Source organism: Apium graveolens, chromosome 3, assembly GCF_009905375.1.
Source record: "Apium graveolens cultivar Ventura chromosome 3, ASM990537v1, whole genome shotgun sequence".
Classification (NCBI taxonomy): domain Eukaryota; kingdom Viridiplantae; phylum Streptophyta; class Magnoliopsida; order Apiales; family Apiaceae; genus Apium; species Apium graveolens.
This window is the reverse complement of record NC_133649.1, coordinates 15311999-15336854: the sequence shown is the minus strand read 5'-3', so window position 1 is coordinate 15336854 and position 24856 is coordinate 15311999. Positions and strand designations below refer to the sequence as shown.

Genomic DNA, 24856 nt, shown 5'->3' with positions numbered 1-24856 from the left:
CCGATGTGACTTCCTCACTACCTGGAAATCAAACCATTGACGAGTATTGATTTGAAGTATCTTATATAAGGAAAAATTGGAAATCTCTTTATGATGGGATCATGATCGTTATAATACTAATAAAACCCTAATGTTTATATTAAGTTATTTAGATGCCTCCAATATGTCCAACGCGTTAACCCCTAGATCGATAAGGAGTGAGTTCGCCAGAGCGAAGTACTCCCATCTATCACGGGACGACGTGTTGAAGTATATGATACTTTTTAGACCTTTGGGTTTGACTTAACTAAGTTACCACAATAGGATTGTGAACTTAGAGACATAGAGTTTGGTGAGATTTATTAGATAAATACCAATAAATGTTGTTCCACTAAACTATCCAAGAGTTATATAGTTAATATAATTGACAAATGTTGTCTACCTAAATAATCTTATTTTGGGAGAAAATCCAAAGCTTACCTAAGATATGATGAAATATGGATTTTGGCTCACTAGAAAGTATATAGAAGATATTCTTTCCGAATTAATAGTTAGGGCTATTAATTTGATAAAAATAGTGGGAGTTATATATATTTTGAATATATATGAATAATCACTTGAACATAATTTAATAATCATATATGGACTAATTTATCTTATGCATTTTAAATATTGTAGATATCTAATGGCAAATAATTTAACAACTTCTCTGTGCGATTAGTCCTTGAGAAGGACATGCTGACAGGAACAAACTTCCTTGACTGGCAGAGGAACTTGAGGATTGTCCTCAAACAAGAGCGCAAGCTCTATGTAATACATATTTCTCGCCCTGCACCTCTCCCTGAAGGAGCATCCCGTGCTCAACATACTGTTTGTCAGAAACATATCGATAATGACACAGATGTTCAATGTCTCATGTTAGCGACCATGAGTGCTTAACTTTAGAAACAACATGAGAATGTGGATTCTTATGATATGATTAAGCACCTTAAACGTATGTTTGAAGGACGGGCTCTTCAGGAGAGGTTTGATACTTTTAAGTCGTTGAACACATGTAGCAAAGAGAACATGATCCGGTTGGACCACATGTTCTAAGGATGATAGGGTATATTGAGTACCTTGCCAAATTGGGTGCCCCGATTGCTATGGAGCACCAGATTGATCTGATTTTGCAATCTTTAAACATCATCTATTCTCAATTTGTGATGAATTACGATATGAATGAGATAGATAAGAACCCCATCGAATTATTGGCAATGTTGAAAACTGTTGAGACCAACATTCAGAAGACGTCCCATGTTGATGGTGAATAAGGGGAAGGCCAAAGGAAATGTCAAATGGAATGGCAAGAGGAAGGTGGGATCTAAATCTAATTCCAATCTGAAACCTGATCCGACCAAGGCTTTGAAGCCTAAAGGTGGTGTTACAAAGGTTGGTGATTGTCACTATTGCAAGAAACCTGGTCATTGGAAGAGGAACTGTCATGCTTATTTGGAGGATCTTAAGAAGAAGAAGGTTGTTGTTGCCATTTCTGATTCAGGTATTTATATTATAGAAGTCAATTTGTCTACTTCTATATCTTGGGTATTAGATACTGGATGCGGTTCTCACATTTGTATAAATGTGCAAGAACTGCAGGGAAGTAGGACACTGGCGAAGGAAGAAGTCGACCTACGAGTTGGTAATGGAGCAAAGGTTGTTGCTTTAGCTGTAGGGACTTATCATTTATCATTGCCCACTGGGCTTGTTATAGAACTAGATAACTATTTTTACATGCCTGCAATTTGCAGAAACATTATCTCGGTTTCTTATTTGGACAAGAAAGGTTTTTCGTTTTTGATTCAAAATAATAGTTGCTCCTTTTCATTGAATAATGTTACCTCTGGGGTTGTACATTTGTTTAATGGTTTATATGTTCTTGATTTAGATACTCATGTCTATAACATAAATAATGATAATAAACGTATTAAAATGAAAGACTCAAATCAAACATACCTTTGGCATTATCGTTTAGCTCACATAAATAAGAAACGCATTTCTAAATTACATCAAGATGGTTACTTGGATAAGTTTGATTTTGAATCATACATAGAATGCAAATCTTCTCCCATTGGAAAAATGGATAAAGCTTCTTTTACCGGACAAGGTGAAAGAGCCACCGAACGATTAGGACTTATACATGGTGATGTATGTGGTCCAATGCGTACGATGGCATAAGGTGGCTTTTACTACTTCATTACATTTACTGATGATTTCAATAGATATGGATATGTGTATCTTTTGAATAACAAATTCGATTCTTTTGAAAAGTTCAAAGAATACAAGGCCGAAGTGGAAAAGCAAACAGGGGAAAGTATAAAAGTTCTACGATCAGATCGTGGAGGAGAATACTTAAGTCTCGAGTTTAAAGGTTTCTTAAAGGAGCGTGGTATCGTATCACATCTTACTCATCCTGGAACGCCTCAATGGAATGGAGTTTCTGAGAGGAGAAATCGTACCTTGCTGGACATGGTGCGATCGATGATGAGTCTAGCAGATCTTCCAATAAGTTTATGGGGTTATGCTCTAGAAAAGCTGCATATACACTAAACCAAGTTCCAACTAAATTGGTTCAAAAGACTTCATATAAGATATGGACTGAGAAACGTCACAGTATGTCGTTTATGAAAGGGTGGGGATGCGAAGCGTTTGTGAAACGTTTGGTGTCTGACAAGCTAGGACCAAAATCAGATAAATGTTATTTTGTGGGATATCATGAAGAAACTAAAGGGTATAGTTTCTATAGTCCTACCGAGAACAAATTGTTTGTTGCTCGAACAACTGTATTTCTTGAAAGAGAGTTACTTTCGAAGAAAATTAGTGGGAGGACTATAGATCTTGATGAAGATCGAGTTGTACAAAATAACATTGAACCAGAGTTGAAAAGTGGGCAGAAAGTACATAAAGATGTTCCTGCTCCGGAAATACAGGTTGTTCGTAGATCTAGTAGGGCTCGTCATGAGCCAGAGAGATATTATGGATTTCTCTTGACTCAAGATGATGATGTAATGCTCATAGACAATGATGAGCCTCTTACTTACCAAGAAGTCATTATATTTCTATACGAGAATTAATATACTTTGATACAATTGAAAGTTATTTAGGCCTCCTAGATGAATGATCTAGATGATATTTAGGCCTCCTATATTAAGGAGTGATATTAATGGTCTCTTGATTGAGTACGACTATAAAATGCATGGCTTTGCTCAAATACTAATTTGTTTAATAGTTTACTCATTGATCAAGGAAACAAAGATTAGATGTTAACAAATTATGACACAATGCATGCCTCGAGTTTGATCTATAATATAAGGCTAAAGGGATTATATTACATTGTACATTATTCACGAAAGGTTTAATTGAATCACCAATTATTATTATTACTTGGGTAGCAATGGTGTATTACTAGATACCACTCATTTTTTATAATTTTATTATTAAAAAATAAAATTATTGACAACGTAATAATAACCTAAAGGGTCACACACAAAGAACATTTAAAACAGAGTGTTATTTAAATTATGAATTTAAATATTTTATTATTATTAATTTGAATTTAATTATTAAATTAATTAAGTGATACTTGATTAATTGTATATATATTAGAATTCGAATTTAACAGTAATATAAACCCGAAATCAGAATGGGTTATTTTTCAGAAGCCCATTAGGTTTAGGGTTAGGCCTTAATCCTCCCTCCCTATATATACATTAAGATGTATATTTGTAGGGTTACTTGTCACATTACGTTTTTGAGAAAAACCCTGACAGCTCTACATCTTAGAGAGGCTAGAGAAAAAGAGAGAGAGGAAGAGACAACCAAATCGGCTAATACCAGCTCCGGTGATCGTTGGACGATCGTGCGTTCGTGTGGATACTTTGGAGAGCAGATCTTCGGAAGGAGGGCTGCTGTAGTTCATCAAGATCATAACTTTCATTACAATCAGAAGGAAATCTTTATTAAGGTAAACATCTAATCTCCGGATTAAATGTTTTGTTTCGCATGGATTCTGCGTTTGGGGGTTTCAATTTTCATATTTATTTTTTATTTTTCCGCTGCGTTTGTGCCACGAATCCCAACAGTAAGAACTTGAAACCACGTCACAAATAACCTTTATATCTGCCCTCATGGGGATATAGACTCCGTGGGGGGGGGGGACTTTTCAAACCATTGATAGGCCTTCTCATCGAGGACTGCAACCAACAACTTACACCTCGCATTTCCTTCCACCTGATGCACCCCCATCTCCATGCTAAAGTGATAGAAATATTATGTTGGATCAGAGATACCATAATATTTGGGGGAACCGCCTATTTTGTAGAAGTTGGGCAATGTAGATTCATTTATAACCATGAAGAAGGAGAATATGGGATTCCTCTATAACCCTGAAAATGGGGAATATGGGATTTCTCCATATCCCTGGAAAATAGGGATACGATAGTCCATTCCGGCCGCAACTTCACCCCTGATTCTATCATATTCCAAGCTTTCTCTTATTTCTAGACTATAAGGTGGTCCGACATTCTATGAAAAGGCACATACCCCTCATCAAAATTTACCAAAGTCATTTTCCAGCCAATATTTGTTTAGGGGTTTCACCACATCTGTGAGAACCCGTATCGAGGTTTGCCATGTCCATGATTTCCATATATTTTTCATTATAATCCATCATGATGATTCCACTGGAATTCTACTTGGTCAAAATATCCCAGTTCATTCCCATCCTCTGAGATATGGTTCTTATCTTTGCCCAATTTCGGGATTGTAAACATCAATTATGGGGTAAACTAGATCACGATCTGTCCCAAGACTTCATTTACCAATATTTAACTCGGGAACTGCCGTAGACTAGGGGTTTTCGTATAGATCGGGGTATCACCATTTGGGTCATAGGCCCATTTTCCTATGGCTTTTACATCTTTTCATTCTAGTCGAATTTCTTCCTCAAGCAGTAGAAACCATCCATATCTTGAAGTTGTTTCTCCCATTCTTCATTTCCCAGGTCAATAATTAGAAAGCATATATCGTGGAGGACTCTCTCTCCAGCCCTTCCTTCCTCATATCCAGAGTTAAGTAGGCTCTGAGCAATTTCCTATTTTCCCCGCCAGTTATCGGTTGGGCCTTATTTCCAATTCTCTTCATATGGAATCAACACTTGAAGACCATATTCCAGCCATAATGTCTAGGACTTTTTCCATCAAGGCTAAAATACTTGCATACTGGAGCCATATAATATGCAGTTTAGGCTATTCGCTTTTTACCTTTTCCCTCATAAACCATGCTTTTGAGCACCGTTTTTTCATTATTTCAAATTTCTTTTCATGAAAGATTGATTCTCCTGTATGTTCACGTGATATCATCCATAATACCTCCATTAATGGCCTCATTGGGCCTAATTTTAATGCTGCTTCATTGTTCTTTGGTGTGTGTCTATCACCGGAGCTTGTAATCATCTTTCCCCTAATAAGATCACCCACGCCCTCCTTCTAGCGCCAAAAATTTTGTGACAGAATTTTGATACAACATTCGGGGAGGTTGTTGCTGGAATAACGGAAGAATCACGGGGATTTAGCCTGAGATTCGGGCGTATTGTGAAAAGTTGAATACACATGATCTTCTAGAACCGGGAGGTGTTTGTGGATGTGTTTGGACTGAATTTGCAAGGATTTCGAGCGTGGTGGCGGATTAATTCCTACTCAGTCGTGAGGGTGGCCGAAATTGGTCTCGCAAGAGCTCCACCGTGTATTTTGGTAGTGAAAACGAGTATCTAACCTTTCCAAATGGCCTACATATCCTGTATTTATAGGAATTAAGTCCATATGTAGTTCTATAGCCTTAGGGCTCCTCCAAATAGGGTTGGCCACATTTTTACTAAGCCCATAATAGCTTCCAAGCCTTATTTAACTTGTTTTAGACTAACCACCAAGAGTCATTCTCCTAGTATGCACTAGAATCTTATTTATCCATGTAATTATTATAATTATCCATCAAATACATGTATATTCCATACATCTATCATGCAAATCCGTTTATAAGTAGTTGTAGATTATCAGGAATCATATTCTTCTTCCTGACCTACTATAGAGCCCGTTTCCAACTAAAACTCTACTTATACAAGCCTTTCAGTGTTATTATAATAGCCCGGCCAAGTACTATTTCCTGGATACCCCAGTGTCTTAGCATATTATGGGGATCCTGGGGTATTAGTCAGTCACTAAATGGCCCTCCTTACTGCCCTTTATTAATACCACTCTCAACAGGTCTTAAACAACACCTATATAGCCTCACCAAACTAGTCCATTCGGGTCCAATACCCTACTTTACCATCCAGAAAACTTAATTCATTATGTCAATCCATCTAAACCCTCTATGATCCATAAATTCAGCACAAGGCTGATTTTAAGCACAAAATACATCTATTCTAGCATAATACTAAAGAAATAGAACACGACGATAGAACGACTTATCAACTCTTCTCTATAATTTATAAAATTATTTTTATCCAACACAATAGCCAGTAATCTATTTACAGAATGGTTGCGCCTTCGAGATGTTCTAATGATATACTCCATATGTCCCATTCAATTCTATACATTACTTTTGGACACGCTTTCAATACTCGTTTAAAGTATAATTTCATAATTTGTTTTTCTGAATAAAAGTTTCATGTTTAAACTTTTATTCCAAAAAAAAATTAAAAAAATATTATCAAATTATACTTTATAAAAGTTTCGAAATACGTAAAAATAGTAAACATATAAAATCGAACGGGACGGAGGTAGCTATGATATTTTAAAAATACTAAAGAGATAATGAAATACCAAAAAAATGTATAATTGTATAAGATTGTATAAGTGACGTGGTAGAGTAGGTAGCATGCAGTTTACATCGCCAACTACTCCTGGTAATAATAGGTGGGGGCCATACATGATACATCACTCCCTCGATTTGAATTTCACCTTTTAATTTTGAAATTTCGATTTTTCACCTTTCAATTTTTAAATTTCGAAAACGAAAGTGGAGCCCAGCGGACGGAGTGTCGCTATTTACTTTTCATTGTTTCAAACATCTTTTCAATTACTAATAATTAAATAGTGAATTTAAATTCCCCCCAAAAGCAGGAAAATGTAGGGTTTTGTAACTCCTATTCGTAAATTCAAATTAATAGACACGCATATACATACAGATGATATGATATGCTCCTGGCCTGAATTCATATCTTTTTTCTACCGATCCACTATGGGTTGTTTATTCGGTTGCTTTCAGCTCAGAGATGATCGGCGCCGTCCGTCATCTCATCTCGTCTCGCAATCACAGCCGTCGATTTTCACGGTATGATTCATCACTCTACTAATTTCTTTTCAATTCGACATTTTAAATCTCGAATTTGAATTTATATGTGTCTAATTATTTTTATTTTAGGAACCGGTACTGAATCGAAGTCGAAAAAGGCTTGGAGTTCTGCTGCAAGGTAACTAGCTAGTGTTGTGTAATTTGAGCTGTTTAATTTGAGATGAGCATTAATAATTGTGTAATGCTGTGTTTTTTGGATTTAATTGAAACTATTTTGTTGTTGAATATACGGAGCTTGATAGTTACTGTATGTGTGTGAATGTGTTATTGAAGAGAATGATGGTTTGGAAGAGAGAGCTGATAACAAGAAATGTGATGTGGAGACTGGGCAGGACTTTGATGTTGAAGGATTAAGAGATGAGGTAGTTTTCTTGTTATGAATTGCGATATTCGAATTGTTCTGATTTGTTCATTATATCAGTAAAATAGATGTAGAAGTTATTCAGTACTTTGCTAAGGAGTGAAATTGTCGTGAGATGTTCAAATGAAACGCGAGCAGTGTTGAAGACTTTAAGGTTAACATTCTTTCATGGTGAACTTTTGAATTTTGTAAATTGCAGAGCCCCGTAATACCTATCAATATTCACCAAACATTTCTTTGGTGTGTCTGTCTGACTAGTAATTTAATTTTTTAAGCTCTGACCTCATGTATTATGGTATGAACTTCAACTTAAGTTGCTCCTATCCAGGCAATGAAACCAGGGATGTATTAGATGGGTACGATATGTTATATTTAGCGACTTGTGGCTTGGACAAATATTCATTAATATCAACTAAGAGGGATACTATCAAACTCCAAATTTGACTCGTTCCTTTTCATTTATTTTGGGGAATTTAGTAGGAGATTTATTTTACGTACATCTATCGCAAGGAGCTGCAAAGCTTGTGACGATATTACGATATATAAGTTGATTAACACCCTGGCCTTTGTGATGCATCTTTGCTAACTACAAAAACAAACAGGAAAATCTTAAATTAATTTGTACAATAAACATCCATTGCCAAGTCACTTACTTTTTACCAATTACATTATGTAAACACCTACAATAACAGAAGCGATAACTAGCAACTAAGTGCTTGTGACCCTAATATATCATTAAAGTATATGTTGCATGTGAATGGCCATTGCTCTCTAAATTCAGGCATTGTACCCTTGTGTAGGATTGTGTGGAACAGTTATATTTGCATCGTCTTCCTTCCTCTTAATGCTCTTTAATTTTATGATTAATCCATGTGCTTACATCGGTACTGAATTTAGTGGCAAGTGCACTAAGCACTGAATAGAGTGACTAGTGCACGAGCTGCACTCTTGGTGAATACTGCGCAGTCTACTTTCTCCCTGAATTTTGGATTGCCTCTGTATTGCAACTTTCGAGGTTAATATCAATTTTAGAGCTTCAAACAAACGTAGTTTTACAGAATATCGATGGCTAAATGTTTCTAACGGCATGTAAAGTTTTGGTCACTGAAATTCAAAAGTTGTTATATCTTGTCATCCATAGGGTGAAAATTTGGTGGATTTTGAAAACCTTTGCAAAATTCTTTGAATGGAATTTTAATTAGTTTAAGTAGATCGGATAATGTTAATGTTTGTTTTCCACAAAATGCAGGCCAAATTCCTGAAAGCGTGTGGTACCTTACCTGAAACTCCTGCTGAAATTCGGAAATCAAAACAGTCACCTCCAAATCAAAATTCAGATCACTCTAAGTTTCATTCTTGGCTTCCTGATGCTTCCTTTCAGAAGCTGAATTTGGATATGCAATGTAATCAATCTCCTACGCCTGTTAACCGTTATGATGGATGGTTGACTGGATCAGATTCTTTAGATTGTACTCCCAGCAGGTAAGCTTTTAGACTTCCTCCTCTCAGAATGCTTGGAATTTATTACTTGACTGTTGTGTGATCTTGTGTTTCAGTAGTTGCATAACAAGAGGACAAAATCCAATGAGGAATTCTGCGAGTACTAGTGATGCCACTGATACCGCGACCTCTGGAACCGGCATTCAGGTTCATGGTAATCAGACCACGATTGATCAACACAGAAACAAGCCTATGCAGTTTCACTGCCAATCGGACGAATCTTCAATTTTATCTAAAGGCTATTCTGAAGTTTCTTGTGAAAGCTCGAAGAGATCAGAATTGGTTGGTACTGAAAGTTTATCAAGGTCCCCTTACCCCACCCCCTTGCAACTTAATGATGATATGCAAACACCTGGAACTGTTTTCCCGTCGTATATAGGCGATATGGGAAATGGAAAAAACCCCAGGATAAGGTCTCAGTATGTCCACTCACTCTTGAACCCTGTTGAAAATTCTTCCCAGTGGAATATGCTCAAGGAAGAAGATTCTGAGTCAAGTCAGCTGTCATCTAGCCTCACAGAACTACAAGAGCAAAGTGATAAAACTACTTATTCAGAAGTAGGAATGGTTCAAGAATCTGTTCAGAAAGATGCGGAGGTGGAAGAAAGCTTATCTTCTTGGTTGAAACCAGTTAATAAAAATGGTAATAATCAGCGGACTGTATCCTTTGCTAGTGAAAAAGTTTATTATGGCAAGAACCTTGGAGACCGTCCTATTATTGGGATGGTTGCTGCTCATTGGACCGAAGAAGAACCTTCTCCTGTCGAACCAAAGTGGTGGGATGGAAATGGAATACCAAATTCGACTACCAAGTACAAAGAGGTACAGCGTTCGTTTAACTCCTTATTAGTGGAGCTTGAATGGTGCAGTTTAAAAATGGGGAGTATGTTCTCCTTTTGCAGGATCAAAAAGTGAGCTGGCATGCGACTCCTTTTGAAGAAAGATTAGAGAAGGCATTGTCTGAGGAGTCTTCAATCACACAGAGGTATGCTATATTACTTTTATCTATACTATCTATACTATTCTTATTCCAAAGTATTGTCACGAGAACAGTTATTCTATAGGAAAACTCTTAGCGGGACGCCAGTAAAGTTCAATGACAAGGAGTGTGATACTGCTATCTCTCAGATAAAATCTTCAACTCATTTCAACTCGGTGGTTTCATGCTAATGTATAAGTTTGAATGTTTGATCAACTGTATTCGACCAATCTGTTGAGTGATCTTTGGAATTTGTTTAGTTCAGAACTTCTGCTCTGAATTTAAATTTATATTTTGTGAACATTTATGATGATATTGTAACAAATTCTGAATTGTTTTGCTCGCAATGTTGATTTCGGAGCATGAACAATATTTTATGGTGTACATATGTAAGACTTCGTTTGTTTGTTTGTGCTGGAAATCACTGTTGCCTTTTAAACCCAAATCTAAAAGATGCAATTGGCCGTTAATTTAGGGTAAAAGCTAAAGAATGATATGTTATATACTTTTTTATTTTTTTTTTGCCAAATTTATAGTAGCTTTCATTAATAAGCTGAAAAAAATTCAATCGGGATAAACCCCCAATTGATCATGCAACCAGGTTGAAAAATAAATAGACGAACTAAATAATTAACCTCTTTATTTCCGGATTGCTTAACTGGCTGAATAAAAATGTTCTGAAAATTAAAAATGAAGATAATGGTTTTTCGAGCGATTCAGCCGGTATCTACATCGAAAACAATAGTTTCACAATTGACCCTAACATTAATTACATGGATAGTACAATGTTCAGAGGATTCAGTTGCAAAAACTGAGAGGGCCCTCGTATTATGAACAAAAATATTTTGTGAGAGGTGAGCGTATGTGATTTTCACTACTGTTCCAAAAGTACCTTAACTATCTATCTGGCGGACACCAGTTATAAACCTGCCGAAAGTATTGTTAATGCGAGATATCCAGATCTCTCAATACACCTCCATTTTCAACACATCGCATAAAGCGAGACACATCGTATAAAACGAGACAATCAAACACATAAATAACAATTCAATTACACAAAATAAAAAAGAACCAAATTTTTGAACAAAATTTGATATTTATTGAAAGAAAGTTAAAAAAAATGAAAAAAATATTGTATAGATGAAGAGAGAGGATGGAGATAGAGATGAACATGGTTAGAAAGGGTGAAGAAGAAGGTGCGAAGAATTAGGGTTAAAGGAAGATGAGGCGGCCGACTCTCGTCGGGAGAGCAGTTTTGTTACTTTTCTATCTTTATTTATCGAGATAATGTGGTCTAAAATTCTTTTAGGGTCTTTTTTCAAAAATTTAGTATTTTTAAAAAAATATTTCAAAAATCCGACTTTTTGTGCTACAATTTCCAAAAATACAGTTTTTTAAATTTCGCTTTCAAAAATATGGTTTGTAACTTCTCCGATTTGAAATGCAACATTTATTTTATTTATTCAAAATTAATTTTAAACTTGATTTTTTTACAAACTTGAAAAGCAATTAATGTTATCTTAAAATCAATATTTTTAAAATTTGAAATTAAGTTGAATAATAATTTACAAATCGTATTTTTGAAAATACTTAAAAACTTATTATTATTTAAAAATAGTTTGAAAATGATATAATTTTAAAAGTAAAATTTAAAATATAGGTTTTTTGGTAATTCCCTCATTTTTTTTATTACTAAAGTTGGATTAATAAAACATACCGCTTCCAAATTGTAATAATACGAAATTGAAATTAAAAGGGGGTATTATTGTAATTCCAAAGGAAGCCCTAACAATATAAAAAAATCAATCGAGGTGCGCGATACAGTCGAGAGGAGGCTGCAATTACAACTTGAGGGAGAGAGATTATAGAGAAGGGGAAGGAGAGGGGAGAAGTTGAAAGAGAGAGGCTGGAAGCGAATAAAAAACAGGAAGAACAAATGTGGAGAAACTGCAAAAAACGAGATGAATTTGATTCAGATGACGTTTTAATAATATAGTTTTCAATCTGAATGTTCTCTTGTTTTTGTTGCTCGCCTCCATGCTTCTTCTCCCCCACTCTCTCCATGTATATTTGTCCTCCTCTGGACCGACCTAATGATGATGAGCGAGCTTAGACTTGTCCTGAAGGTTCTCTCTTTCGATTTCCGATTTTAGTTTCTTCCCTTTGATTTTTCGAAAATTACCTATTTTATTATTTTCTTTATTTCGGAAAAATATTTCAATTCATTTATTTCTTGTTAGAAGATTAGGAATTCTACAATGATAAATTGATTATATTGACATAATGCAGTTAACATGGAAATTCATAAGAATAAGTTTTGATGATTACAAAAGATAAATTTTATATTTAATATATTTTGTATATAGGTTAATTTCGTATTTTCGTTGCAACAACTGCAACTGATTACTAAAGTTCATGTTCTTAAACAAAATTTCATCAAAAGTGATTGTAATGGTTCTATTATAAACTGCCCACCAAATTCCAACTGATTGTCGCATATCTATTATATGGGCTTGGGCTGCAAAGGATTTATCTTGACACCCGTTCGTTAATGCTTTCGTAAAGTATGTTTTTTTAATAATTATAAATATTTTTTTGAATAAGATATAATATTCAAATTTTTATATAAATAAAAGAAAATTATAAAGATAAGTTATAAGACTATAATTTATAATAATATTGAAATACATGTTAAGTATGAATAAAAAATACGTGTAAAAAATCATGTGGAATGAAAGAAGTATTATATAATAACAGTAAGAGATCGTTTAGACCTGAATTCCATGCTATCTTTGAAAGAAATAATCATAACATTCGAGTATATTTCTCAAAATTTTGTCACATTATTTATTTTAATTTTTAGGTAACCACACACCACCATTCATAATAATGTTGTGTAAAATTACAATAATGATAGGATTTTTTATTCCTTTTAAAATTCGGGAGTGACGTGTTAAACAGCATTACTGTTAAACAGCATTAGTACTATAACATGTGAGACCCCAGCTCATTCGTGTAGACATGCCGCAAGCTGCGATAGCGGTGCTAAATCCCTATAAACGTTTCCGTTGGACACGTTTATCAATGCACACTTTTAATTGTTAATATTTTTAATTTCGTATTAATATTAAATATAAAATTTTTACTATATTAAAATACTGATAAATACGAATCCAACGATATCACTCATGACTATGTTTGATATTATAAATTATACGTAAATTAGTAATACCGTGAACAATACCAAAAGTTTAAAGAGGAGACGGAGGGAGTATAATTCTCCTGAACTTAAACAACCCTTCTAAGATACGGTTCAGATTTTTTGTCCTGTATTCCTTTTATTTATGTACAAGTTGCAATAACATGCAGATGATGGACAATGAATACAACTTTACTTATCCAAAAAACTGTTTGATATAATTTCTTCCACAATTTAACCCTAAATTATATAATATAAATTAGTGAGTAATATTCACTAATCGATTTTCTAGTCTCAACAACCGACATGTATAATATAGCCCCAGGGTTGAGGCATATATTGAGCAAATAAAAAAAAGTCATGGCTAAATTTGGGGGTAGAAAAACGAATCATGTAAGCGTACAATTAAACAACGATCTGATTAAGACATTTTTGTACTATTCTTTAAGTTAAGCTAGCCCGACTCCTAACATTAGTATCATTTTTATCTATATATAGACATTGTAAGTAGTAGATATCAGAGAACCCTGAGAATACAGAGTAAAAATGCAGCTCGAAGAAGGAGAGGTGCCAGTAAGTCCTAGTGGTCAATACTTGAACAGCGCTACGTTATCATTCACCGTACTAGCAGTTCTGGAATTTGAAGTTCCGATCGATGACTTGAACATTACTCGTTTGATTAAGGATATGTTCATCTCCAGTAATCCCCGCTTTTCCTCTATAATGGTATGCTTCTTGCTCATAATCTCGATTTATTGTGCATTTGAGCATTTGTTTTTAGCATGCAAACACACAGTACTTTATGATCATATACTTACTGATCTGAAAACAGGTTGGAGAAAATAATGAAGCGAAAAGATGGAAGCCGGTTCAAGTTCAAGTGGAAAATCATGTAAAGACCCCGAAATTTCCTCAGGGAAAATCACCAGAATTTTATGACAGGTGTTTGGAAGAATATATTTCAGATTTGGCCATCAATCCACTTCCCCAAACCCGACCATTATGGGAAGTTCATGTGATCAAGTACGAAACAAGCAATGCAGCTGGAACCTTAATTCTCAAACTGCATCATGCACTCGGGGATGGTTATACTTTAATCGGACTTCTTATCTCTACCTTTCAGAGAGCTGATAATCCTTCTCTTCCTTTAACATTCCCTTCTCTTCAATCAAGCTCCAAGCCGAATGGTGATTCTAGTAGCATTTTCAGGGTTGTTCCTAGAGTTCTGCGTGGAGTTATCAATACTGTTTTGGATTTTGGAACCAGCATTCTCAAGAAGGAAGATGATCTGACTCCAATTCGGTCTGCAAACAAAGGACTGGAAATGGCACCAAGAAATACTACGACCATCACATTTTCACTTGACACGATCAAACAAATAAAGAGCCGCCTGAATGTGGTAAGACATCGAGAAAATGCACGATGTTGCATTTTTATCATATGCTGTTTATTCAATCTTGTTTTTCTTGGTGATGTTTTAACAGACAATAAACGATGTGATAACGGGGATAATCTTCTACGGGAGCAGAATGTACATGGAAGAAGAAAGCTCAGAGTCCAGAAATGCGAATTCGTCAGCACTGGTAGTATTCAACACCAGAAATATCGGTCGTTACAAGTCAGTTAACGAAATGGTGAAGCCTAATGCTGATAAACTTTGGGGAAATCAATTCACACTAAGCCATGTACCTATTCCAAAATTCAGTAATTTGGGAGACTCTTTAAATCCTCTCAAATTCATACTGAAAGTACACAAAACAATGGAGAGAAAAAAGAACTCTTCAGCTGTTTATATGACAGCCGGCTTAATTGAGAGTGTCAGAAAATTTAGAGGCGCTGAGGTACAAAGTTATATATTGCAACAGATAAAAAGAAAATAAATTGATGTGTTGTAATGTTTCACGAGATATGCGTATATCATATCTATATGTGCCCTATCAGGTTGCAGCTAAGCTTATTCAGAACACACTGAAGAATTCAAGTATAGCACTTTCAAATCTGATTGGACCAGTAGAACAAATGGCTTTGCAAAATCATCCTGTTAAAGGCTTCTACTTCACAGTGGCTGGTGTTCCTGTGGTACTTGCTTATTGCTTCTAATATTCTTACTTCTGTAGTAATTAAATGGAGTCACGTAAAATGGAGTCACGTAGGCAACTACACTACCTAAATACACTACCTAAATATACTTGAGCTTAAACTCGTTTCTCGTAAAGAATAGTGATAATACTCTCTCCAGGAATCTAAAAAACAAGAAATCACTAGATGGATCTGTATATCTGTTTGATTAATACACTAAGATGTTATGGGATTGCAGAGCACGGGTGTGGCGATTGTTAGTTATATGGGGAAGCTGCGGGTTGCAATTACATCAGAGAAAGGCTACATCGATGCAGATAAATTTAAGTCGTGTGTTCTCAAGGCTTTTGATATGATCTGTAAAACTACTAATGCCGTCTAAATGGGTTTTCCTGAAAAAATTATATATTATGAACTGTTTATTGCAATATTATTACTGTGACATTATTTGTTAACTTCGTTCATCAGCTATTATGCATTTGTATTTATGCAGAATGTGTAACATTTCTCAACTTTTTATAATGATATTTACGTCCACATGAATAAGTATCCCCATTCTGTTTGACAATATAGAGGCAGATTATTTCCAGCCAGAGGCAAACAGGCAAAAGCTAGGAGTGTTAAAAATTAATGAAATCTCAGATGGTTTTATTATTCATTTCGAGTAAAGTACCATAAACATGTAAATGATTCAACATGTTCTATTTTCCTGCTCAAGGTGAATGTAAGCTAACTAATGCAGCAATACAACTTCAATTAGGAAGGTTTAGATTAGAGGAAACATGCAAAGTATTCACCTTCAGTCTATAACTAGAGCAGGCTAGCAGCTATGTTGTAATTTTGTCAAGGCTTATATATTATATGAAAGTTAAGATAAACATTTATCAGCAATGCAGTGTGCCTAGTTTCTAAATTTAAATGAAAAGAGGATTACTCAATCTTACAAAATGCAAGTGATAGTTTGGTGCCTTTATATATAGCAAACTAAAATACACAGGAATAGTATGTGAATCGTCATGAAACGTATTCAAGAAAATTCAGTATGTATACATTTCTCATAATGAAAAAACTCCTTACTCTTAAATCAGTGAAAAAGAAAAACATACATGGATCAACGGTTCTAGTTCCTGTGAAATTGGAATATAATGCCCAATCAACCAAGTATTCACCTGCTCACAAAAATAACACTATTAATGTGGTACTCGAATATCTATACAAAAATTTCAAACACACAAATTAAAACTAACCTTTAATTGTGGTACTTGTAAGATGTTCTAAGATGTTTGTGATAAGATATTTAAGGCTGGTCATAAGAGCTTGAATCCTGCTCAAGGTGGGAACTATCTTGCTGTCTAACTACAGGTATATCCAAGCTGCTAACTTCAGTGTCAAGAGAAACTTCTCTTACATCAGCTATTCTTGCATCTGTTGCTTGAATATCACTCCATTCACCATCTCCAATCGGCTGAATATTGTTTTGGTCCACATTAGGGTGGACTAAACTCTCACCAGAAACAGAAGTTGCCCTGGAAACACTTAGACACGCCTTGTCAACATTCTCTTCTGGTGAATCAACATGTTTCATTAGTGGTTCACTGCTATTAATATTCGAGCAAGATTCAGCCTTTTCCTCAAAAATTTGCCTGCTATCTTCATGTTGCCTGCTTACAAGGAAAAAAGGTGGCATATAAGAATGTATTCATGTAAATTTTCATTTTTATATTGGTTATGGTCATTAACAGAAACAATAAAAAGAAACAGTGTAATGGAGTACAATGTATAAATATGCATCATTCAAAATGATAGTCTGCAACATAGCTAGCATGTTCCTCCCCATTATTTGTTTCTTTGAGTTTCAGGGTAGAACTTAAGGATCCAGAGAAACACTTCTATATTTATATCAAAAGCAGAAAGGAAAAAAAAATTGTCAACCTATAAAAGAAATGTCTAGTGCTTTCTAAAAACTTGAGATTGGTTAACAAACATAAATATCCCTAATCTAAGATTAGGAAAAGGAAATAATAAATTTTCTTTTATCTCTTGATGGATTTCTTACATTTTTCCAAGTGACAAGATAAATACCAGGAATTATTCAAAAACAGGGAGCGTTCAAATTTTAAGGGAAATTAAATTTGAAACTGAATCATCATGGTCACTAACCTGCATCTAATCTAAGAAAAGATTAAGAGCTGTTACTCCAAACTAAATAACCGTTATATACAAATACTAGATACTGCATTTCGTGCTTTTACTTTCAAAAAAGTGACACCTATACTTTCCATATAAGTGGATACTCTAGCTCTCTTATTTTACAAAAATAATTTCCATTTTCAAACTACCTTTGAAGTTGCGCTTGTAACATATTCACATATCCCAACAGCTCTTGCTTCTCATTGACAGCGGCTGCATCTTTCTGAGTAGCCTCCTTCATCCTAGCTTCAGCATCTGCAATAGTAACTCGGACCTTCTCCTCAGCTCTGACAACCGCTCCTTCTAGTATCACTACTCGATCTCTAGCTTTTGCAAGTTCAGAACGCCATAAATGTGCTTCCTGATTGGCAGAGTCTCTCTGCTTAACTAGTTGATCCCTTTCTTTGGTTAGGACCATAACCTTTTCATCTGACTCCCTTAGCTACAGTCTCAGTGGCGAAAGTAAACAATATCAAAATATAGAACAACCTTCAGATAATACGAGTTTGATCACAGTGAAAAACTAAATGACAAAAATTTATAATACCTTTGACATAGATGATTTCAACTGCTTTCCTAAATCTTCTTTTACATGCTCAACTTCTGCAAGTGCAATTCTTCTCTGATTATCCATGGTATGAGCTGCAGATGCTGCAGCCTCAGCAGCTATTGCAGTTTCAGATAGTTTCTCGGCCAATTCTTTAACTATTGAATCTCTAGCACGAAGGTCTTTTGCCAATTTTTGCAGCTCTTCATCCTTCACTCTAAGTGTCTCCTGCAGAAGTACATTTATGTAGATGGAGTACTGTTAATGTGCAAGTAAATGAATTTTTATTTTTGTGGAAACAGATATACTTGAGTAACAGTCATGTAGTTGAATTAACGGGAAAAAAACAATAACATACTTGGAGGACTGAAAGTAATCTAACAGTTAAACTTAAATATCATGTAAATTTTAATTAATTAAGTAATTAATAGCATATATATAAATTTAAGATAGGTAATCTCAAAAATATTCTAGTAATACTGGCTCATTATATTCTACTATCCACTGATTAAATTTGCTTAGATACGAACTAGTACTTAAGAAATAAGGTGGTGAATTCTGGACAAATGAAGATTCTTAACAACAGTCTGTTACTCCCTCCTCCCAAATTAACTGTCATGCTTGACTTTTTTGCAGTCAAATTGACTGAAAATTAAATATATTATGTAAATGAAAAAAAAATATAAAAAATATATCATTCAAAAGTATATCTAATTTACTAAAACGTATTTTTCAGTTATTTGTAATTGTAAAAAAGTAATTCCAATTTTCAGTCAAGGTTGGGTCAAATTGACCACAAAGTCAAACAAGACAGTTAATTTGAAAGGGATGGAGTATCATTCAATACACAGAAAATCAGAGCAGTCGAATACCTTCATGATCGTGAGATCATCCATAGGACTGTCGGGTGCTTTATTCATCACAGCTCCCAAAGCAGTCCTCATTGTGATCTTCATAGCTGCTTCAATTTCTTTTGAACTTTCCAGTGCAGTTGAATTGGCAGCAGCAACGACAGTAGCAACCATCCCGAGTTTCGTGGATCCATTTCCACTTAAGGAATTGACAGCTTCCTTATGGGCTTTCAAAACCAACTGGGTTGCTCTAGTGTATGGAAAAGCAATAATAAGATAAATAGATGGTAACTCCAACATAACACATCATGTAATGATACAAGAGCAACAAATAAAGAGCAATGCATGCTAACAAATAGAGTTCACTACACATCACATATTTCATTCAAAGTTACATGCACCCTCGTAGCAATAAAGATCGAGCATGTAAATCCTGTTTTCTGTGTGTTTAAAATCCCTCAAGAGCTACTGCAGTTCCATGCAAAGAACTTTATCCTTAATATGATTTTTTTTAGATTCACAAGCTGCTACATCTATTTATGCACACGTGAAACACGAGATGGAAGCATTCCAATAGACAATATAGACAAGTGGATCAAGGCAATGGACTGTGGACATGCACACAAAAACAATCACTTACACAGGGACAACACAGCAAAAATACATAAAAATTTGATAAAGAAAAGGGATATATCCTATCAAGTACCACACTCTCTCATCCAAAAGAAAACATTTTGATAAATTTAAGGATTAGGGGAAATTCAAGAAGGCAATTTGGCAGATAGATAAGAAAATAATTAGAAAGGTGACATGTACATGATAGAAGAAGATTATACGATAAACCATAATAATAAATTTTTTAAGTTTTAGTGCATATCAATGAAAATGATTTGGTATATTTATCACCTGAAATGAGAAATCAAATACTAGACAATGCTTTTTCGTAGACAAATATGTAAGAAGATAAGAGGGGACAATGCTTTTTCGTAGACAAATATGTAAGAAGATAGAGGGCAATGCACAGGGATAAACAAAAAGCCATCACCTAACACCTAACTAAATTAAAGAACACATCTACAAATACATGAATTAATATTTGTGGCTTGTGTACTCACTGTAGAGTAGAGACCCAAGCTCTTGCTGCACCAGGAGTTTCTGCACTGAGGAAATAATCTTTCTTCTGTGGTGTCCCAATATCTAAGTAACTAGTGTAAAGGATCAACTGAATAATCGCATGCTTACATGTATGTAACAAAATGACAAAATTGATGAAGAGAATACAGATTGAAGCTATAACTGTTTTTCTAGTTAAAATCGTCAAAAACGGGAGGGCGGAAATTGACTAAAGAAAAAAGGATACAGATACAACAGCCGTCATACTTTGGAAGACCACTGGGGCATCAGAAACAGATTAGATTAGTTACAAAACCAATAACAGATGCTCAAGAAGTTAATCCAACTTACTAAACTTTAGTCTTACTGGAAGTTTACGGGTGAGATTGATATTGTGCTATTCGCATCAAAGTTTATGGTTCCTTTAACAGTTGGATCATTTCTCCTGACCCTGGAAGAATTAAAAAATAAATATTGCATTTTTAAGTCAAAAATAAAAATAATTAACACGTAACTAATGCAAGTCCTCTTACTTGTATTCCATCTTTCCGGTTGTTGGGTCCAGGATAACCCACCTTTCGTTCCATTTTCGTAGCTATGTACATGAATTCAAGGATTAGGTTTGCCGGTGAAAAAAATCTCGGATAATTTACAAACACTAATGAAACTCTAAGCTCGTAAAATAAGTAGTCTCATATTCTCGAAGACTTTTAATTTTACCCATTAGAAACCAGCTTCATATGGTGTCATAAAATCCTAAAACTTGGTTTTACAGGGATGCTACTTCGTAGAACTAGTTTCTACAGTCTATCCTTAATACTCGGTATGCTACTCCTACGACAAATAAATTTTGCAAGGTTTCTAGTCATTCATGCACATGCTTCAGTTAAATGTTTTTCTTTGAACAAGTACAAGTTTACATACATATAGTTTGGGAAGGTATGATCGACTTGCTAGACTCCCCTCATATTGACGTTCTCTAATTATGCAGTAGCGGCATAATAAGCAAAAGAACGACTTTTAACCATATACTATTTACTAGTAAAGGAAACATGACACATCTAGATTGTTAAGGAACCAGTTACTCTAAAACCTTAAGGGGTTTTAGAGGAAGACCCAACTGGATCTATATTCTAACACATATACACTAAGGCCTCCAGGACATTTACTCCCCTATCATTAAGTAATAACACTGTAAACCAAAATCCTCAAGCTCCTCTCGAATTGTAGTGGCATATTTAGGAAAAGAATGAATTTTAACTATATTTACTAGTTAAAGGACTATGATACATCCCCGATACACAAGGCCAGCAGGACATTTACGGTTTACCCTATCCTAAAGCAAAAACACTATCAACCAAAATCCTCAAGCTCCTCTTGAATTGTATATCATGGATGGCTAGTGAACTACATGTTCACAAAAAGCTAACATCCCTAGCTACTACATCCCCTAAATATAACTTTCAGAACTCACATAAATAGCACATCCAAGCCTCGCCAAACAGACAAAACAAAGATGAACATAAACCCTGAGTTAAACTAACACATATATACAATCAGTATTCCAATTTTCACTTACTCCCTGCAATTTATTAAGTAAACATAACCTGGCAACAGTAACCAAAAGAGCAAACATATTTAATTAAACAAACAAATGTATGGTTTAAACATCGGGGTGCGTATTTATAAATAATATCGTACTAAAAAATTCATTCCAACTCGTAAGTACCCTGACCAACACTACCAAAACCAAGTATAGCAATCACCTACAGCGGATCATAATTAAAATCATAAGGTAAGTTAAAAAAAGGTTTGTCACCCCCTAATTCCCTTTCAGCTAGGGCTTATAATACCACAACACAACAAAATCTTTAACACCCAAATTCGATTAATTATCAATTCATCTATCACCCCTTCAATTTAATTACTAAAGTAAATAAATTCAGTACAAAAAAGTGCAACCTTTACAACAATCTAACCAATTAAAAGAACCAAACAACATTAAAAAGGTAAAAAGAAATGAGTAAGAGAGTAAAGTTACCGTTTCAGATCGTTTAAGAAGAGGACCCTGTAAAAGATTTTTACCCGACCCGGATGCCAATTGCTTTTTAATCTTGTCTAAGCTAACCTGAGTGTCTCCTTCACTCTGCAAAATCATAATCTTAATTAAGCTTTATCGATTAAACAATAAAATTGTGATGAATTGAAAGAATTGAGTAGATTTGACATAAGTGTGTGTAAATAGTAATTGTACTCACGAGATGAGCTCCATTTGTTGCCATGGATGATGATGATTATGATGATCACCGAAGATTTGTTTGAAAAAGTGGTATGTTTTGTACAAGGCGACTTTTATTTTGTTTCTTAATTGAACACACTCTCTCTAGGCCTGGGTCAGCCTTTCAAGTTGTTAACTTAGTATTGGACTAAGCCCAACGAAAAAAATTGTATAGCCTTTCAAGGCCCACCCAATCATCATTATATTAGTAACGGGGGTTTGGATGATATGGTTTGGTCGTCAGGTGGTTGCACCTGCTAAAACATGGTATAATATATATTATATTTATTCATTTATTCTATTATCCTATATATAATTGGAGTAAAATGGTTTGTCGTCACAGAGGTGGTTGCACGTGCTAAAATATAGTATAATATATATTAATATACATTATATTTATTCATTTATTCTATTATTCTACCATATAATAAATATTAATTAAGAAATTAAACTATAATTATATATATAATACAAGCAACGATTATCTTAATAAAGATAAATATAAGTAACAAATAACAAATCATTTATAATCAGGTTAAAGTAGTATCATTTTTTTAAAAACATTAAAAAGGGTAAGTTTGATTTAAAATATTATTGAATGGATAATTTTCATTCGTGTCTTATAAAATAAGGAAAATATTTAGATTATATTTAGGTAAAAATATTACATATAGAATATATTAATATGTATAGAAAATATTAATTAAGAAATTAAACTATAATTATGGGGTGAGTTCTATGGAGTCCACCTTTTTATCGGAGTTCTCGGAGTCCATCTACGTTCTGCAAATAAAATATATTGTAAAACGTGTTATTTTGCAAAACATGTTACACAAATAGCATAACTTCAACAAAATCATGCAAATCTCATATATTTACGGTACAATATGTATGTTCTGCAATATGTTCTGCAACATGAACATTTATGTTCTGCAAACTAAACATGTTTTGTAGAATATATATTTTTGCAATGTTCTGCTTGTAAAATGTATGCAATCTACAAGATTTTTGATAGAATAGTGATGTTTGTCGAAAAATAATATGTTTTGCAATATTTTAAGCTATATTTTACTTGCAGAACATATATGGACTCCGAGGACTCCAATTAAAGGTGAACTCCATAGAACTTTACTCTATATATATAATACAAATAACAATTATTTTAATAAAAATAAATATAAGTAACAAATAACAAATCATTTATAATCGGGTTAAAGTAGTATCATTTTTAAAAAAAACATTGAAAAGGGTAAGTTTGATTTAAAATATTTTTGAATGGATAATTTTCATTCGTGTCTTATAAAATAAGGAAAATATTTAGATTATATTTAGGTAAAAATATTACATATAGAATCTATTAATATGTATAACAAACATTAATTAAGAAATTGAACTATAATTATATATATAATACAAATAACAATTATTTTAATAAAAATAAATATAAGTAACAAATAACAAATCATTTATAATCGGGTTAAAGTAGTATCATTTTTAAAAAAAACATTGAAAAGGGTAAGTTTGATTTAAAATATTTTTGAATGGATAATTTTCATTCGTGTCTTATAAAATAAGGAAAATATTTAGATTATATTTAGGTAAAAATATTACATATATGTATTTCATTTATTTTATTATATTGTTATAATAACTAATAATTTGTATAACAAACATAATAAATAAGTAATTAAGAAATTGAATTATAAATATATATTCGTAAATGATATAAAATAATAATAAAAGCATTATATTCAATATACAAATATATATATATATATATATATATCTAATACGAACAACAATTATCTTAATAAAAATAAATATAAGTAACAATTAAGAAATTATTTGTTAATCACGTTAAATTAGAATCATTTTTTTACAAAAATTGAAATGTGTTAGTTTGATTTATTTTTGAATAGATAATTTTATTTTTATCTTATAAAATAAGAAACACATTAAGATTATATTTAAGTATAAATATTACATGTGTTTTATTTATTTTAAAATAGTAGCTAATAATTTGTATAACAAACACAATAGATAAATAATTAAGAAATTGTACTATAAATATATATTCTTAAATAATATAAAATAATTTATAAAAGTATTATATTCAATATATAAATATCTAATACAAGTAACAATTATCTTAATAAAAATAATTATAAGTAACATTTAAGAAATCATTTGTTAATAGAATCAATTTTTTACAAAAAAATTGAAATGTGTTAGTTTGATTTATTTTTGAATAGATAATTTTATTTTTATCTTATAAAATAATAAACATATTTAAATTATATCTAAGTATAAATATTACATGTATTTTATTTATTTTAAAAAATCTATAATATATCAATCCTATAAAACATAAAAACAAGTAAGAAATAT

The 24856-nt window shown here is 33.4% G+C and overlaps 3 protein-coding genes across 5 annotated transcripts; 2 read left to right on the top strand and 1 right to left on the bottom strand.

Moving 5' to 3' along the window:
* Nucleotides 1-7088: 7088 nt before the first annotated feature.
* On the top strand, nt 7089-10583 carry LOC141711798 (protein JASON-like). 2 transcript variants are annotated; one of them, XM_074514478.1, is made up of 7 exons: nt 7089-7350; nt 7441-7489; nt 7645-7733; nt 8982-9214; nt 9292-10054; nt 10135-10217; nt 10297-10583. In XM_074514478.1, the coding sequence occupies exons 1-7, from the start codon at nt 7210-7212 to the stop codon at nt 10400-10402; spliced, it is 1464 nt and encodes a 487-aa protein (XP_074370579.1). In that variant the 5' UTR covers nt 7089-7209; the 3' UTR covers nt 10403-10583. The 2 variants fall into 2 exon arrangements, with proteins under 2 accessions (XP_074370579.1, XP_074370578.1); XM_074514477.1 differs by having other exon boundaries at nt 7090-7350; nt 9289-10054.
* A 3352-nt stretch (nt 10584-13935) lies between these two features.
* LOC141711797 (wax ester synthase/diacylglycerol acyltransferase 4-like) lies at nt 13936-16318 on the top strand. Its single transcript, XM_074514476.1, has 5 exons — nt 13936-14136; nt 14243-14809; nt 14895-15251; nt 15352-15489; nt 15728-16318. The coding sequence occupies exons 1-5, from the start codon at nt 13957-13959 to the stop codon at nt 15869-15871; spliced, it is 1386 nt and encodes a 461-aa protein (XP_074370577.1). The 5' UTR covers nt 13936-13956; the 3' UTR covers nt 15872-16318.
* Nucleotides 16319-16429: 111 nt separating this feature from the next.
* LOC141711796 (uncharacterized) lies at nt 16430-22597 on the bottom strand. 2 transcript variants are annotated; one of them, XR_012571462.1, is made up of 11 exons: nt 22449-22597; nt 22232-22336; nt 20724-20785; nt 20558-20641; nt 20438-20469; nt 20193-20274; nt 19099-19327; nt 18227-18454; nt 17829-18121; nt 16737-17150; nt 16430-16658 (listed from the first exon to the last, which is right to left on the bottom strand). XR_012571462.1 is itself a non-coding variant. In XM_074514475.1 (10 exons), the coding sequence occupies exons 1-10, from the start codon at nt 22470-22472 to the stop codon at nt 16787-16789; spliced, it is 1503 nt and encodes a 500-aa protein (XP_074370576.1). In that variant the 5' UTR covers nt 22473-22597; the 3' UTR covers nt 16735-16786. The 2 variants fall into 2 exon arrangements, 1 of the variants encoding a protein (XP_074370576.1); XM_074514475.1 differs by lacking the exon at nt 16430-16658 and having other exon boundaries at nt 16735-17150.
* Nucleotides 22598-24856: the final 2259 nt, after the last annotated feature.